Source organism: Salvelinus alpinus, chromosome 17 (assembly GCF_045679555.1).
Source record: "Salvelinus alpinus chromosome 17, SLU_Salpinus.1, whole genome shotgun sequence".
Lineage (NCBI taxonomy): Eukaryota > Metazoa > Chordata > Actinopteri > Salmoniformes > Salmonidae > Salvelinus > Salvelinus alpinus.
In genome coordinates this window covers 22,554,829-22,572,855 of record NC_092102.1, presented here as the reverse complement: position 1 = coordinate 22,572,855, position 18,027 = coordinate 22,554,829, and the positions used below count along the sequence as shown (strand labels likewise).

The 18,027-nt window shown below is 41.3% G+C and overlaps 2 protein-coding genes across 12 annotated transcripts in view; both read left to right on the top strand.

The window, feature by feature from the left end:
* Positions 1 to 13,887, top strand: part of LOC139542525 (forkhead box protein P1-B-like) — a 28,404-nt gene extending 14,517 nt beyond the window's left edge. For 2 of the 11 annotated variants that reach the window (XM_071348069.1, XM_071348070.1), the window contains exons 2-16: positions 6,006 to 6,166; positions 7,862 to 7,987; positions 8,204 to 8,293; positions 8,787 to 8,913; positions 9,080 to 9,221; positions 9,311 to 9,418; positions 9,668 to 9,755; positions 9,840 to 9,923; positions 10,089 to 10,293; positions 10,438 to 10,514; positions 10,657 to 10,758; positions 11,131 to 11,258; positions 11,458 to 11,515; positions 11,611 to 11,780; positions 11,891 to 13,887. In XM_071348069.1, coding sequence (XP_071204170.1) covers positions 6,020 to 6,166; positions 7,862 to 7,987; positions 8,204 to 8,293; positions 8,787 to 8,913; positions 9,080 to 9,221; positions 9,311 to 9,418; positions 9,668 to 9,755; positions 9,840 to 9,923; positions 10,089 to 10,293; positions 10,438 to 10,514; positions 10,657 to 10,758; positions 11,131 to 11,258; positions 11,458 to 11,515; positions 11,611 to 11,780; positions 11,891 to 12,053 — 1,815 coding nt within the window. In that variant the 5' untranslated portion in view covers positions 6,006 to 6,019 and the 3' untranslated portion in view covers positions 12,054 to 13,887. Of the gene's footprint in view, positions 1 to 3,017; positions 3,099 to 6,005; positions 6,189 to 6,365; positions 6,509 to 7,861; positions 7,988 to 8,203; positions 8,294 to 8,786; positions 8,914 to 9,079; positions 9,222 to 9,310; positions 9,419 to 9,667; positions 9,756 to 9,839; positions 9,924 to 10,088; positions 10,294 to 10,437; positions 10,515 to 10,656; positions 10,759 to 11,130; positions 11,259 to 11,457; positions 11,516 to 11,610; positions 11,781 to 11,890 lie in introns of those variants that run through there. The other 9 variants (XM_071348071.1, XM_071348074.1, XM_071348072.1 and 6 more) reach the window with 9 other exon arrangements.
* A 197-nt stretch (positions 13,888 to 14,084) lies between these two features.
* Positions 14,085 to 17,969, top strand: LOC139542528 (myoD family inhibitor domain-containing protein-like). Its single transcript, XM_071348082.1, has 4 exons — positions 14,085 to 14,753; positions 14,901 to 14,979; positions 16,477 to 16,722; positions 17,414 to 17,969. The coding sequence occupies exons 1-4, from the start codon at positions 14,520 to 14,522 to the stop codon at positions 17,671 to 17,673; spliced, it is 819 nt and encodes a 272-aa protein (XP_071204183.1). The 5' UTR covers positions 14,085 to 14,519; the 3' UTR covers positions 17,674 to 17,969.
* The last annotated feature ends 58 nt before the right edge of the window (positions 17,970 to 18,027 follow it).

Here is an 18,027-nt window from a genome sequence, read left to right as displayed (position 1 = left end):
AGCATTGCAATAAAGTGGTTCACATCATACTTACAGGGGCGGAGCCAGTACACTAAACTGCAAAACATGCAGTCAGGCCAGGTACCTGTGGTGAATGGAGTACCACAAAGGAGTGTGCTTGGACCCTGCAGTTCTGTATTTACATAAATAACCTTCCATCAGTGCTGGAGAAATGGTGTATACATATACACTACTGGTCAAAAGTTTTAGAACACCTACTCATTCAAGGGTTTCTCTTTTCTTTTGACTATTTTTTACATTGTAGAAATATAGCGACGACATCAAAACTATGAAATAACACATTTGGAATCATGTAGTAACCAAAAAAGTGTTAAACAAATCAAAGTAGATTTTATATTTCAGCTTCTTCAAAGAGACACCCTTTGCCTTGATGACAGCTTTGCATACTCTTGGAATTCTCTAAACCAGCTTCATGAGGTAGTCACCTGGAATGCATTTCAATTAACAGGTGTGCCTTGTTAAAAGTACATTTCTGGAATTTCTTTCCTTCTTAATGTGTTTGAGCCAATCAGCTGTGTTGTGACAAGGTAGACAGAAGTTAGCCCTATTTGGTAAAAGACCAAGTCCATATTATGGCAAGAACAGCTCAAATAAGCAAAAAGAAACGACAGTCCATCATTACTTTAAGTCACGAAGGTCAGTCAATACAGAAAACTTCAAGAACTTAGAACGTTTCTTCAAGTGCAGTCGCAAAAACCATCAAGCGCTATGATGAAACTGGCTCTCATGAGGACCGCCACAGGAAAGGAAGACCCAGAGTTACCTCTGCTGCAGAGGATAAGTTCATTAGAGTTACCAGCCTCAGAAATTGCAGCCCAAATAAATGCTTCACAGAGTTCAAGTAACACACATCTCAAGTCAGAGTCAGTGTCAAATGACATCAAGAGGGCAGCAGCTTGATTCGCTTACAACAAGCTCTACCTACACCCTCAGAAGATCAAGGCAATGCTGTTTGGCAACCCACAAAAGTTGAGATACTTTTGCCTGTGTATCACAATAACAGATGGACAAAACATTTATGAACAAGTAAACACTATAAAGCACCTGGGGTTGAAATTGGATCCACAGCTACACTGGACTGAACATGTCATCCTGGTCACAGGGAAACTACTGTCTGGGCTTGGCGCTCTAAAAAGGGCAAGGGACTTTGCCTCCAAGGACATCATCCTGACATTTTACCACACCATGATCACAACTCACCTGGACTAATGTGCCACAGTATGTCTTCCCACCTTACATCAGGGTAATAAGACTGGTCTTAACCAGCTACAGCGTATCATCAACATGACCGGACAGAGGGGACACATAAAGACAGAGTTTCTTCTGCAAAAAGCTGGAATCGAACCACTGACGGTCAGGATCCGTTACAATACCATAGTGACAGTTTTCAAGGCGACACAGTACAAACTGCCTGAATACATGTCAGATCTATTCAGGTGGGAGTCTCCACCCATCCTCTGGAGCAGCAGTCAAAGCATATGACCAATGGGACCTGCACCTACTGGCACAACCATCAGTTTAAAACATGGCCTTTCAAGGCAGTCTGCAGGTCTTTGGCCCATTGCTCAGGAACAAGCTGGACTTATCCACACGACAGCTAGCTTCCATGTCCGCCTTCAAAAGAGCAGTACATATAGCTGTAATTCAAGTGAGGTTTTGTAATGCTGCAGCATATGATGTATGCTGGGATTTTATATGTATGCCAATGGGAATGCTGTATATATTTTTATTGATTCAATGGAACCCAGAACTCCCTGGAAAATAGTGGAAATTGTTACTGAGTGGACTACCTTGGCTAAATTAATGCTGTCATACCTTGTCTATAGACTGCTTACAGGGTAAGGGAACCAATATGTGATTTGGGTGAACTATCCCTTTAACATTATATGTAATGTGCTGAAACTCACCCCAGGCTGTTTTGTATGTTTGTTTGTTTTTTTGCATGGTTTCCGTAAGGGTGGTAATGTATTTATTTAGGATAGATGATGTAGGCCTACAGCATATTATGATAATTTAGGGACCAGTCAACCTGGCTGACAGAACCTATGCTTAATCTTACACTGCTGCTCAAACTAATCTATAATAGAGTTTAGATGGAGTGTGTTAGCTTTGTGTCAATCATTTTTTAAGGGACCCCTCCTTGCAGAGAATCACTATCCTTGTCTCTTCCACGGAAACAAAGATGATATAGTCTAGCATCATCCACCTGCATCACCTTTATGAAAATGGCAATTAACCAAAACTTACTGTGGGTCAGCTATGCAAATGTTAACTGAATACCATCCGTTGTATTTCATATTTGCTTGTTTCTATTTGCTTTATCCCGTAATTGTTCCCCAGAGTGGTAAACTTAGCATGCAAGTGAATGGTTAATACATTTCACTTTGTAAAGATAGCCTAATGCGGGGATCATCAACCAGAAACATAATTACAAATAACTTATAGACCGAAAATTGACCGCAAGATATGTTTGAGTAAAACATAATTTCAAAGCTTGCTTTGTATTCGACCACGTGTCTTGGGAATACTTGGGAACGTGGGAATACTTGAACGGATTTGTTAAATGAATATCACTTGGAGCTGATTTCCCTGTTTTTTTTTTACAGTATTTTATGTCCAACAATGAAAATTTCACACAAAATTGTTTTTATATGAATGTTTTATTGCAAAACAAAACCACCCGCGGGCCGCCAGTTTGGGAACAATGGCCAATGCCTTGGTGCAGTCACACAACGCCTTTTGTTTGTAACTCTGAATGATAGTTCTCATTAAAAAAGTTTAGACTCCCAAAGGAAATCCAGGGGGAAAATGTTGATCCCCAAAAAGTAAAAAAGAGCTGAACATTAGACAGTGCAATGTGCATTCAATAAAATTAACAGAATGTAGATATTCCTTGTGTATATGGTTTGCCCTTGTTCTATTTGCCGAGTGTTTGTGTTTATGCAAACAGGCATGTTAAAACAGCACCTGTTCATGTGTGCACAGTCCACATAGGCTACACACACACATTTTTCGCTACTGCCTTGAACTCATTGAACTCAGCTGAACACCTACAGCGCTGTGCCTTTTCTGCCAAGGTAAGAATAGTGTATTGTAAAGACGTGCAGATTAGTTGTTTGGATATTTTGGCTAGAACCCATTCTCGTTTGTGATTGTTATAATTTGACATTTCAATAGCTAGTGTTCTTTATTTCTCTCATCTGTATTACAGAACTATGGTAGGCTGCATCGAGGAATCAGGATTGAAATGCATTGTTTCATTGGTTTATCTAGGCGTATGTTGTCTGTACTGAAAGTTGAAGTATGTATTTAGAGGATTCACGTCTAGCCTAAAAAATCGAGTTTGTGTTGCTGTCTGCATGGCTAGCAGTACTGGATCCGACAGATCGGGTATGCTGACCGGCACAACAGGATGAAACGCTTGTGCGCAAATACACCCATGGCTGCCGTAGCCTAAAATAATCAGAAATCAGCCTTGCTGTGGAATGAAAAGGCGAATAGGTACAGAAGTCCGAATTAATACACAATACAAGACGTATTTGTGCACGGGGCTATCCGTTCTATGGAAAATAATGAACGACGTAGAAGGTGTGTTCTAATCCTGGCACAACGCGCTAGCGGAGTGGATCTGACCTTTCACGGAGTTGCATAATTTTTCAGAGAACGCATAGAGCCCAGAGTTGATTATCCATTTTATGGCTATAATTTAACACATTTGCCAATATAAATGTGTTAAACATCCACTGAAGTAGCTAGCAAGTTTACTAGATAGCTACAGTAGTTTCCGTGGTAACCAAACAGATTTGCTAGTTTAGCTAACCAAACCATAAATCCTAGCTTGCTATTATGAACATCTAATTCAACGATACCAATACTGTTTTCAGTTCGACTTTTGTTTTCAATAGCAGCTCAAATAAAACGTGAAAAATGAACTGTAGCCATTTGAATTCTACCGTGCAATGGAGTATTAAACAATGCCATAGTATAATTAAGCATCAAGGCAGGAGGGGTGTGGTGTATATATGGCCAATATACCACGGCTAAGGGCTGTTCTTATGCACGATGGACACAGCCCTTAGATTTGGGTATACGGTCTGATAGACCACGGCAGTCAGCCAATCAGCATTCAAGGCTCGAACCACCCCGTTGATAATGTATCTTACAGTTGGGTAGCCTATGTTTCGGTTTTCTTCAGAAGTACACTATATATACAAAAGTATGTGGACACCCCTTCAAATTAGTGGAATCGGCTATTTCAGTTACACCCATTGCTGACGGGTGTATAAAACCAAGCACACAGCCATGCAATCCCCATAGACAAACATTGGCAGTAGAATGGCCTTATGAAGAGCACAGTGACTTTCAATGTGGCACCGTCATAGGATGCCACCTATCCAACAAGTCAGTTCGTCAAATTTCTGCCCTGCTAGAGCCACCCCGGTCAACTGTAAGTCCTGTCGTTGTGAAGTGGAAACCTCTAAGAGCAACAACGGCTCAACCAACAAGTGGTAGGCCACACAAGCTCAGAACGGAACCGCCGAGTGCTGAAGCGCATACCGTGTAAAAAATAATCACGTCAAGCCACGTCAGCACAATAACTGTTTGTTGGAAGCTTCATGAAATCGGTTTCCATGGCTGAGCAGCTGCACACAAACCTAAGATCACCATGCGCAATGCCAAGCGGAGTGGTGTAAAGCTCGCCACCATTGGACTCTGGAGCAATGGAAACGCATTCCCTGAAGTGATAAATCACTCTTCACCATCTGGCAGTCCGACAGACGAGTCCGGGTTTGGTGGATGCCAGGAGAACGCTACCTGCCCCAATGCATAGTGCCAACTGTAAAGTTTGGTGGAGGAGGAATAATGGTCTGAGGCTGTTTTTCATAGTTCGGGTTAAGCCCCTTAGTTCCAGTGAAGGGAAATCATAATGCTACAGCATACAATGAAATTCTAGACAATTCCGTGCTTCCAACTTTGTGGTAACAGTTTGGGGAAGGCCCTTTCCTGTTTAAGCAAGACAATGCCCCCGTGCACAAAGCGGGGGCCAAACAGAAATCCTTTGTCGAGATCGGTGTAGAAGAACTTAACTGGCCTGCACAGAGCCCTGACCTCAACCCCTTCGAACACCTTTTTGGTTGAATTGGAACTGCGAGCCAGGTCTGATCGCCCAACATCAGTGCCCGACCTTACTAATGCTCTTGTGGCTGAATGGAAGCAAGTCCCCACAGTAATATTACAACATCTAGTGGAAAGCCTTCCCAGAAGAGTGGAGGCTGTCATAGCAGCAAAGGGGGGACCAACTCCAAATTAATGCACAGGATTTTGGTATGAAATGTTCGACAAGCAGGTGTCCACATACTTTTGGTCATGTAGTGTATGTAGACGAGCCTAAATATATTCAGCAAATGTATCTCAGTTTTTAGCAGTTGTGGACATTTGAATCTTCCCAGTTCAAAGAGCTTGTTTGTCTTCAGATTGTCTGTTGGTGTTTATGTTCGCTGTGTTGCTTCTGAGTCGAACGCTCCCCCAGCTGTATACACATGGCCCTCCCTTTAATGCAGTATTGTGCTACCTGCCAGATCTGTTTATCGCACCTCCTGGTTAATGTTAAATTGCTCCAGAAGGACAACGTGTTTGCTCATAAACACCAACCCATGGCCCCTTTATTTACCGTAGCCATGGTAGCAATCAGCTACTTAACAAATATCTCCTACTCCTTCTGGTAGGGTAGATGGTTTATCTTGGCAAGAGGGAAACTGTTGTCTTGTAACCTTGTCTCTCTCTGCTCATCTGCAACCTTAGTGAATGTTTCTTGGATAAGATCAGTAATAAATTGTACCATGTGCATATGGAATTGCTCAAAATAAATGTAGCATAAAATCAGTGTTGTGGAGAGACATTGTAAATTTACATGAAGTAGCCCATTTTTCATTCTATATCCAGCTTCTGATTCTAGAGCTCTGGTGTTCTTGTTCTTTTCTCAGGTCAGTGAGTCCAGATGCATGAGTCTGGGTCAGAGCAGACAACCTGCACCAGTCCAGCCAATCAGACAGAGAATGGGGACAGTGCTGAAAGGGATGATTGGCTGAGCACTCAGACTCCAACTCCAGAGGGTTCCGGGGCTGACAGCCAGCAGCAAAACCAGGTTACCAAACTTATTTTATAAGGTGTGGCACATGCTTACTTTCCACGACTAAAGGATGTGTGTTCTCAAATTAGTACATTTAGCATATTTCTTTGTTTGTATGGTGGGTAGGCTAGCTAAACTGAGCTCTGAGCCAACGGCAGTGTAGATAGACTGCAGAGGCACTTTGTGATTGGTGAAGGAGGAAGGATCTTTGTTATTGGCTAGTTTTCTTTATGCACACAAGCACTCTGTCAGATTGCCAGACAGCCTAACGTTGTGCACGGCTTGCTTCTCTCGGTCTCTTTCCATCCTGTGTCTCTCTGACTGCCAAAGACAACCACTGTAAATGGAGTTGATCAGGTTTGTCAGCTTGATTGTCATTTCAGCAACTAGCCTATTTCTACATTTAGATAGATAATACTTGTTTCTTTGTTTACTGTTATGTACATTGGTTGAATTTGCTTGATGGAAACGGCTATGTTAAATGTTAAAATGCAACACTGTTCGTCACTTATATATGTTGCTAACTAATGACCTAGCTAGTAATTGTGACTGTGTTACTACTCAGTGACCTAACATATTTATAATGTAATTGTGCCATATAATCCGAGGTTATTTGCTTAAATCATATGAACATTTCCTTGACTCTTTATTGCCTCTTTCAAGCATTTTCCCTACTCTGGTGTTGTAGTTTATATTCCATTTGTGCATTGGTGGTTGGGGTTTGGGTGTGTTGTCTGTTGCCTTTGGTTACTTACAGTTTGTTACATCTCAGCTCAGAGACAGATTAAGTATAAGGGTCTGTTATATGAAAAGTATGATCATATTTTCAGGGTTTCAGAAAGGCATGTATCTTGTGTTGGAAACAGTAGTCTTAGAACACAGACCTCAATATGAAGACTAGCCCAGTGTTTATACTGTCCTTCATGGGTATGTGGGTTTCTGTCCTCGACAATAACAATAACAAAAGATGTTTGTCATCGACAATAACAAAAGATGTTTGGACTTGTCTGCCCTGCCGTCATGGAAACAAGGATTAGGCTATGCGCAGGGTTTTGTTTTGTTGATGGTGTGCATACAAAAGAAGATGGCCCATTCCCATGCCATATATACAGCGACTATCTGTCTCTCTAAAGGTTTTTTCAAGTTCAAGTCCAGCTGATGCAATTATTTTACCTTCTGCTTTAAGTTATGTAAAGCCATAGGTCTAATATATAGTATAGATCTATAAGAACCTTAGTGAACACTGAGCACCTGTGCCAGAGCACGTTTAGTCAGTGTGGGAAAGGGCGTTCTCCACTGCAATCCATCCACTGTTATTGTTAGCCTAGAGCCTCTGTGACATCCTCCAGCAGTTTGTTTACTGGATCCAAAACAGAGCCAGTCTTAGTGGGAACTGTTTGTTTGTGGTTCAGACCTTAATTAAAATGCAATGCAGAGTTCTGTTTTTGCAAAACTTGCCCTGCATCCCTGGCTTTGTATTCATTATTTATATATCGATTCAGCTTTAATTATTCTGTTTATGTTTACTGTAAACATCCCCAGAGCTGTGAGCGTAAGAGGGAGTGGTAATTGCTGGATGCCTAGTGGAGGCTGTTTCTATATTTTTTGGGGTCTTCCAAAAACACTTTTTAATGGTGTTGTTGGCATTGTTTTTCTGTTATTTTCAGGCTAGACTAGGTCTAATCTGTGCTCAACTTGTGTTGTTGGCAGGTTCCAGTCTCAGTGTCTATGATGACACCTCCGGTGGAGACTCTTCAGCAGACACTGCAGCAGGTCCTCAATCCACAGCAGATCCAGGCCCTGCTCCAGCAGCAGAAAGCACTCATGTTACACCAGGTAATCACATCATTCTACCACACTGTCTCAATCTACATTTATATGCTTTATTGTGTAATTCTTTAATTGTAATATTATCAGCAGCACTTTTTAGTTTGTTTCTCTGTATTGTCACCTATTTATTTTTTTCCATGAGGATCCATAAGATACTGATTGCTTGAAAGTGAGAGCTGTATTTCCTCATGACCTTCCATTAACTCAACATTTCTTCTACAGCAACACATACAGGACCTCTGCAAGAAACAGCAGGACCAGTTCAACGCCCAGCTCCTACAGCAGAAGCATGCTGAGAAGTCAGAGCAAGAGGTAGGCCGGCCTACATATTTCTTGTCAAATGTCTGTATTTTGCCTTCAACCAAATGTTCCAAAGCAATATATCAAATCCATGTATTATTATTATTATTATTATTATAGTATATTCTTTGTGACTGGGAATTGCCAGGGACCTCATGATACGATATTATCACGATACTTGGGTGCCGATACGATATGTATTGCGATTCACGATTTAATACGGTGATTAAATTACCATTCCATGGTCCAAACATATTGCTCACCATATTTGTGCTGCAGAAGGGAAAGAGAGAGACATGAGAACTAGTGTTGATCAGTCATGTAAATAAAAGAGCTGAAAACAAATTGGCTCCCTATTTAAAAAGAAGATGGGAAAATACTGTAGTTTTGATGCAGGTACAGCCAACTAGTGCAAAATAATATTGCGGTATTGTCAACGATACAACATATCGTCAAATGATATCTCGATATGTAACTGTATCGATCTCCCCCTCCCTTATCACAGCAGCTAACAGCCCAGCACATGGTCATCCAGCAGCAGTTCTTGCAAGTCCAACAGCAGCACCTCCTCAGCCTCCAGAGACAGGGTCTCCTGTCTGTCCTGCCCTCCATGAGCCCCTCTACAGCTCAGGGTAAGTGTCTACCACCAAGCCCCTACCTTTAATCTATTCTTAGCTTGTTGTTGTTGTTCTCCTCCACCATGGCTGCTTGCAGCTATACTTGTTGTTGTTGGGCTAACATATTTAATTTATTCGGCTGAATGAATTAATATGATATGTACTTGTGTATTTCTTCGAGGTTTAGTGAAAGGGTGTGAGTATAGTACTAGCCTGCCCTCTGGTGGTGAGTATCCAGCCACTTTTCAGAAGAACCTGCTCCACAGCCAGCAGTCCACCACTAATGGGAATCATAAATCACAGCCCCTAAAGAAGAAAGACAGGTGATTAGCCATTCTAGAACAGTGTTTATTCATTATCATCTGACCAACCTCTTCCTGAAGGGTAACATTGAAGATTTGTCTCTCTGCAGTGGTCCTGTGGATGATCACACACAAAACACTCACCCTCTCTATGGACACGGCATGTGCAAATGGTCTGGCTGTGAGGCGGTCTTTGGAGACTTTCAGGCTTTTCTCAAGTGAGTTTCTCCTCATCTATTAATTTTGTCAGAGAGACAAATGAAAGTCCGTATCTTAATGTAATAACAACACTGCGTTGTAGTGGTTTTGATTAAGGCAGCTCTCCGCACCTCTGATTCAGAGGGGTTGGGTTAAATGTGGAAGACACATTTCAGTTGAATGTATTCAGTTGTACAACTGACGAGGTATCCCCCTTTTCCGTTCTGAATGTTATCTTGACTTATCATGGGAATGTGTTTTTCTCCCAGACATCTGAACAGTGAACATACACTGGATGACAAGAGTACAGCACAGTGTCGAGTGCAGATGCAGGTTGTTCAGCAGCTAGAACTGCAGGTACAGTTGACGTTTGCTTAAATAAAGCCCATTCATTGTACAGGATCGACTTTACATCTTTGTTTTTATATCTTCTCAATGCAGTTGAAAAAAGACAGAGAGCGTCTGCAAGCCATGATGTCTCACCTCAAATCCTCTGAGCAAATGTCAAAACCAGCAACACCAACAGTAAGTCTGTGGAGTATTAGTGGCCATGTATTTAATTCAAATCAGGTTACCAACAGTCAGACAAGTATTAGCCACAATGGTAGAATAATCACTTTAAATTTTGCATTCCCTACAGCTGTGTTCTTCTTACTGAGTTTAAATTAATCATTGCTTTTGATTTTTCAGGTGGATCTTATGCCCAACGTTGCCTTCTCCCAGGTGATATTTCCCAAGGTGCTTCCTCCCATGAGCTTGTCTCAAAGTGCCACTGCTCCTTCCACACCCCTGACACCTCCCCCGACCTCCTCTATCATCACTCCCAACACCCTGCTCACTGTGAGCCCTGGGAGGAGACGGTACTCAGACAAGTACAGCAAGAACATGAATCAAGGTGAGTTAGCAGTGGGAGGCTGAATCTAATGAGGGTGGTGGGCTACATATTCTTTGAACTACTGTTATGCCTTTAATGGTTTATCTATTTGTTTGGCTTTAAGCATTGATTTTATTCAAATACGTTTCTAATTCCTTTTAACAGATATTGTTCAGAATAAAGAGTTCTACATCAGTACGGAAGTTAGACCACCATTTACATATGCAGCTCTAATAAGACAGGTAAGGAAAACATGTATTTTATTTCACCCTGGTTTACCCTCTGACTAAATGTTAGCTATACCAGTTGTTTTGTTCCTCAAATACCATAAGTAGTGATGATTATCATTTGCTAATTGTATTTCTTTGTGTTTGCATAATTTAGGCAATATTTGAATCACCCTATAAGCAGCTGACACTAAATGAAATCTACAATTGGTTCACACAAACGTTTGCATATTTCAGACGCAATGCAGCAACATGGAAGGTATTTGGCTATGCCAATTTATGGGGTTATTTACATGTATAAGAATATCCTTGTGCTATGTTTAGTTGCTATGCCATCAGTGGAGGCTGCTGAAGGGAGGACGACTCCTAAGAATGGCTGGAATGGAGTCAATGAAATGGTATCAAACGCATCAAAGATGTGGTTTCATGTGGTTGATACCACTCCATTGACTCCATGACAGCCATTATTATGAGCTGTCCTCCCCTCAGCAGCCTCCACTGTATGCCATATTCATGAGTCTTTAGAAATGTTTAATGGTATTAGAACAACTCTTATGGAAGAATGTTCTTGTCCTTACCTTGAAGCTGTGTGTGGTGTTAATACTGTATGTTCTTCTTCGTGACTCTGCAGAATGCAGTGAGACACAACCTCAGCCTCCACAAGTGTTTTGTGCGAGTGGAGAATGTAAAAGGAGCTGTGTGGACAGTTGATGAGATGGAGTTTCAGAGGAGAAGGCCCCAGAAGCCTGCCGGTGAAGGGTACATTTAACATGCTCGGTCTCTTCAGTATAGCTCCCTGTATGTCTCTTAACATGTTAAACCGGCATTTCTGTTGGTGTTATACTTGTAGAAACCATGTAATTAATATAACAATGTCTTGTGAGGATATTATGTTTTTCCTCTATTTCCCAGTCAGTGTTTTTGTTAAATTAAATAAAGTGTGTTTGTGTAACTGCAGATCTTTCAGAAGAGAGAACACTGGCCATGGTCACAGCTCAGCTTCCCTTACACCTAAGGTAAGTACACGCAATACTCTTCAGATTACTTTAATTGAGTGCTAAACCTTTATTTTTGTCATTATGCTATAAACCTATGGCCTGTGTCTTTTCAGGCTGAATGGCTAGATAGTAGTATACCTCCATTCAACCCAGCTTCCATAGGCGCTCCCTCTCTGAGCTCTCTGCCCTATATGTTCCAGCAGGAGGAGATGAATGCAACTCTCTGGTATGGGAATGGATCCTACAGTGACAGCAGTGAAGAGCAGTACCCTATGCACCCCCTGTGAGTGTTTAATCACCATTTAAAAACTAGATCTGGTAAAGGAGAAATCGTTCTCAGTTTCAGAAGTCACCATAAGTATCTTTTTTCCTCATCATGACTTTTCTTCCCAGCGTAAAAGAAGAGCTAATGGACGAGGAGGCATATGAGAATGTGCCCCATGACTGTTCTGAGACTGAGAGCTCTGATGAGCACAGCTCAGATGTGGACCAAGACGAAGATGGCGGTAGCCCAGAAAGACCCAACCTGCAGCTGGCTCATGTGCCTTCGCAATGAAAGAGAGAATGCATTCCAAACTGTCAATCTCCACTGCACTCCCACATTGGAAAACTATGAAATATACCAAATGACTTGGTAGAACTATTTCATATCAAGTGACTATTTATTGAGGATGTTTTATGCTCTGTTGTACTGGCATCGTTTGTACTGGGTATTATCCACCCGAGCTCACACTGAAGACAACAGAACCTATTATTGTAACACCGCTTGTCCTCAAATAATGTATTCGTATTGGCTTATTGTGAGGCAGTACAACCAATGATGAAGCCCTATGGGGAGCTGGTTCAGTGATGCAGAGTTATGTTCCTTCTTCAATGTCTTTTGTTTCACTCTTTCATGAATGTGTATATTTAATAACCAGAGCATTGGCAATATTTATGGACAGCACTTCATGAAGATGAATGTTTGTTTTCTCCCACAAACGTGTTTATTTTTTACCTATGTGAGTACCAGACAACCTCCAGATAGTAATCCTGTGTTCCGTTTGTGACATGACATCATTGATAATTGGTTACTTTTACACGGCCAAAAATATGATTTACACTACCGTTCAAAAGTTTGGGGTCACTTAGAAATGTACTTGTTTTTGAAAGAAAAGCACCTTTTTTTTTTTGTACATTTGAAATAACATCAAATTGATCAGAAATACAGTGTAAACCTTGTTAATGTTGGTAATGACTATTGTGGATGGAAAGGGCAGATTAAGTGAAAATCTACATAGGCCCATTATCAGCAACCATCACTCCTGTGTTCCAATGGCACGTTGTGTTAGCTAATCCAAGTTTATAATTTTATAAGGCTAATTGATCATTAGAAAACCCTTTTGCAATTATGTTAGCACAGCTGAAAACTGTTGTTCTGGTAAAGAAGCAATAAAACTGGCCTTCTTTAGACTAGTTGAGTATCTGGAGCATCAGCATTTGTGTGTTCGATTACAGGCCCAAAATGGCTAGAAACAAACCTTTCTTCTGAAACTCAGTCTATTCTTGTTCTGAGAAATGAAGGCTATTCCATGCGAGAAATTGCCAAGAAACTTAAGATCTTGTACTACTCCCTTCACAGAACAGCGCAAACTGTCTCTATCCAGAATAGAAAGAGGAGTGGGAGGCCCCAGTGCACAACGGAGCAAGAGGACAAGTACATTAGAGTGTCTAGTTTGAGAAACAGACGCCTCACAAGCCCTCAACTGGCAGCTTCATTAAATAGTACCCTCAAAACACCAGTCTCAATGTCAAGAGTGAAGAGGCGACACCGGGATGTTAGCCTTCTAGGCAGAGTTGCAAAGAAAAAGCCATACCTCAGATTGGCCAATAAAAAGGAAAGCATTCCGGAGTCGCCTCTTCACCGTTGACGTTGAGACTGGTGTTTTGCGGGTACCATTTAATGAAGCTGCCAGTTGAGGACTTGAGGCGTCTGTTTCTCAAACTAGACACTCTAATGTACATGTCCTCTTGATAAATGATACACTTGAATTAGTTAACACAACGTGCCATTGGAACACAGGAGTGATGGTTGATGATAATGGGCCTCTGTACGCCTATGTAGATATTCCATTACAAATCAGCCATTTACAACATCTACACTGTATTTATGATCAATTTGATGTTATTTTAATGGACAAAAAATTTGCTTTTTCTTTCAAAAACAAGGACATTTCTAAGGGGCCCAAACTTTTGAACGGTAGTGTATGTATAACCTCTGTTGGGATATAATTATTTGTGTAGCCTACTAATCTTATTTTTCCCCACTGGCCCAAACATTGCTTTTTGGTCTTATTTACCATTGTATTGTACATTGCCAGATTTGTGCACTAAAAGCTGTATATAAAGTGTGTGTGTGGTGAATATACAGTTTGTAGTATTCATGTGCAGGTTTGAGTTATGACCTGAGTTTGTTTTAACAGTGTGGTAATGGCCATACTTCAGTGGTCAATATGTGTATATCTAATGGATGACAGGCAATGTGAAGAAGTAGCCAACTCTGTCAGGAGAAGCATCTACTGTATAAATTAATGAATTTGCCAGTTGGAAACCCATCCCTTACTGGATTAATTGACACAAACAAACAGTATTGTAATTCAGTGATAATTCTTTCAGCGTACAGTCTGCACCGCATAAAGACAAATCAATACATAATAGTAATAAGGTTATCCAAGCAATAATAACCCTAGAAGTAAAAATACAGATACAACCAGAGAAATGAATCTGAAGGGTGTTTGAACCCGGTCTGGCACAAAGATAAGATTCAAGTGTGAGACAGGCCAACACAAAATCTATATACACATGCCCTTTGCTCTATATCTGGAATATTTTTTATAATTGAATAACTGAATGTACTCGCCTCATTCAGTTCAGACCATATCATCAACCAGCCTGTATGTGTAAACACTGCACAGAGATGGGTATCCTATAATGGCATAATGCTATCTGGCTCACTAGACTGAGGTCGTTGGAGTGATAAAATATGATTATACTTGACCAAAGATCATCCTGTCAAACGTTTTTGAGCTGCCTGATTGGCTATGGCCCGGATCAATATGGGGTGTGTCTTGTCCTGCAAGTTTACAGAGCACTGAAATGCAAGCTGTGCTTCATCCACACAGGAGGGTCCAGAGGCTTTACAAGTATTGGATGGTTCTTTCTATTTGTGAACAAAGGGAAATACATTTTTTGTCGGCCTTCCAGAAGTTTGTTTCAGGTAAAGTTTATAATTTAGAATAAGTATTATCTTACCACTATTATGCATACGTGTAAGGAATGGAATATGATTAGCAAATATTATTTAGGCGTATAAGTTATATCATTAGGTTGCATAGGCATGTGGTAATTTTATTAAACTCTTCAGATGACCACACAACCAAGGACCTCTAAAAATGAACCAGATCATGTCAAGACGGGAAGGGACCAGAGTCCTTTTCTGGAGGGTAAGTCGTTTCAACATTTGTTTTTGTTTATGGGCTGACTAATCTATTTGTGAAAGCTTGTGTATAGAAAAAGAGCAGAGGTTTCAAAGATCTATTTGTCTGGTGAGGGTCATCTTTGTATTTACCAGGTAATGGTAGTGCCAGGTATCATAGAGTGGAATACACTGAGTGTATAAAACATTAGGAACACCTGCTCTTTACATGACATAGATTGACCAGGTGAATCCAGGTGAAAGCTATAATCCCTATTAAATCCACTTCAGTCAGTGTAGATGAAGGGTGAATCCGAAGGAGGTTAAAGAATGATCTTGAGACAATTGAGACATGAATTGTGTATGTGTGCCATTTAGAGAGTGAATGGGCAAGAAAAAAGATTTAAGTGCCTTTGAACGGGGTATGTTAGTAGGTGCCAAGTGCACTGGTTTGAGTGTGTCAAGAACTGCACCGCTGCTGGGTTTTTCACGCTCAACAGTTTCCTGTGTTTTTATATTTTTATTTTATATATTTTTTTCTAACCCTTATTTTACCAGGTAAGTTGACTGAGAACACATTCTCATTTACACCAACGACATGGGGAATAGTTACAGGGAAGAGGAGGGGGATGAATGAGCCAATAGTAAACTGCGGATGATTAGGTGGCCATGATGGTATGAGGGCCAGATTGGGAATTTAGCCAGGACACCGGGGTTAACACCCCTACTCTTACGATAAGTGCCATGGGATCTTTAGTGACCACAGAGAGTTAGGACACCCGTTTACCGTCCCATCCCGAAAGACGGTCCCATCCGAAAGACTGTGTATCAAGAATGGTCGACCACCCAAAGGACATCCAGCCAACTTGATACAACTGTGGGAAGCATTGGGGTCAATATGGGCCAGCATCCCTGTGGAACGCTTTCGACACCTTGTAGAGTCCATGCCCCTGACGAATTGAGGCTGTTCTGAGGACAAAAGGGGGTGCAACTCAATATTAGGAAGGTGTTCCTAATGTTTTGTACACTCAGTGTATATCCCAATTGCCAGAGTGCTAAAGCTAAGAAAACGCGGTCCCATTCTACCTTGAATGCTGGAGACTTGTATTATTTAAAGGTCTATCTGTACATTTCTTTATGGTCATGTTCAAAGGAGGAAAGTGGATCCCAATAAAAGCTAAAAATCAATAGTTTCCCCTCATTAAACTGGGACTTTCAGCCTGTATACACGCCCTGCTTTGTGAGTCTCGCCTCTCAGAGACATGTTGAATAATTAACATATGTTTTGATAATGTTGCCAAGTATCTCTACTGATCAGCACACATGCCGGGGTGTTACAGCTACATATCCGCATCTACAATATTGGCCTACAGTAGCCAAATACATTCACTTAACATGTTTACTCACCTGGTTGCTCAGATTTATGAGTCCCCTAATTTCAGAGTGACCTAAGGTTTTTGGAGCTATATTTGTAGGGAATCATGAAGATGAGGTATTGACTTTATGTACTATACTGTATTTAAAGGAGACGTGTCTCGGCCTACAAATTCTGGGGTGATGAGCAGCAACAAGGTTGTGGTGAGTGGAGTGCGGAGGCTGAGCACCATCTCAGAGCACGAACCAGACAAGGTAGATACTGACCTCAGCTCTCAGGATCCCATGGGAGGCCGGGAGTGGGGCGGATCCAGTTTCTCACTGTGTTCCAACAAGCACATCAACAACAGTAGCGACCGCTTCTCCTCCTTCGAATCCCATCAGCCTGACGCCGGGGGTATTGTTGCTCCTCCTTTCTGGAAATTAAGCTTCAATGGTGGATTTTGTCTAGAGTGTAATTCAATTATCGTAACGATTTCAAGTCTGACAAGTTGAAAAGCCAGAAATATAACAACCATTGTTGATAATGCAGTATCATCTGTATAGTCCTAAAAACATTTGGGCTCTACTAGTACTTACATCTGCAGCCTTCCTCTAGTGTGATGTAACATCAAATCAAATTGTATTTGTCACATGCGCCGAATACAACAGGACCTTACTGTGAAATGCTTACATACAAGCATTAACCCACAACGCAGTTCAAGAAATAGTATTTAGAAAATGTTTACTAAATAAACTAAAGTATAAAATAAAAATTAACACGATAAAATAACAATAACGAGGCTATATACAGGGGGTACCGGTACTGAGTCAATGTGGAGGAGTACAGGTTAGTCACAGTAAAGTAGGTAGGGGTAAAGTGACTATGCATAGGTAATAAACAGCGAGTAGATGCAGTGTAAAAACAAATTGGGGGGGGGGTCAATGTAAATAGTCCAGGTGGCCATTTGATTAATTGTTCAGCAGTCTTATGGCTTGGGTGTAGAAGCTGCCAAGGAGCCTTTTGGACCTAGACTTAACGATCCGGTACCGCCTGCCGTGTGGTAGCAACTGTTTCACTGATTTAATATTTCTCTCCCTGTCCCCAGATGATTGTGCTGCCATTCTGCTGGCCTGCCTTTACTGCCGGTTCTATGACATCGTAGTCATGGTGCCAGACACATGTGAGAGAGCTGTAAGCCGCTGTTTCCCCTCGTTCAAATACCTCAACGCGTCCAGGGAGCAGGAGCGGGGCAGTGGCTGGTGCAACTGCAACGTAGAACTGGACTGCAGCTGCTGCGACTCCTGTCAAGAGGGAGCCGAGTTACTGGAACTCGCCATGGAGATCTCTGAAGTCTGCTACCGATGAAAAGATCCCCTCAATCAAATTACTCCTTTTGATATGAAGGCCTAAAAGGACTAAAAATACACCTTGTCAATGTTTGTTCTATCAAAATATCAGTAACTAGAGTTGTCCCATTTCTTAGTTTCAGAGGGAACATGAATATGTTTACAAAGATGGACAGTATGGCTAAAGAGAGTGTTAACTGAGGTGTAGAGTGCTTAATAATGATCCCCCTATTGAGCCCCATTAAATATTAACCACCAAAACGCTCCATTCCGCAAACGCTTCAGTTCTGTAACCATGAACAGAAATAAACAGATTGTGCCTAAAAACACCTGCTTCTTTCATGATTGATTTTTCAGCCTTAAACCTGTCACA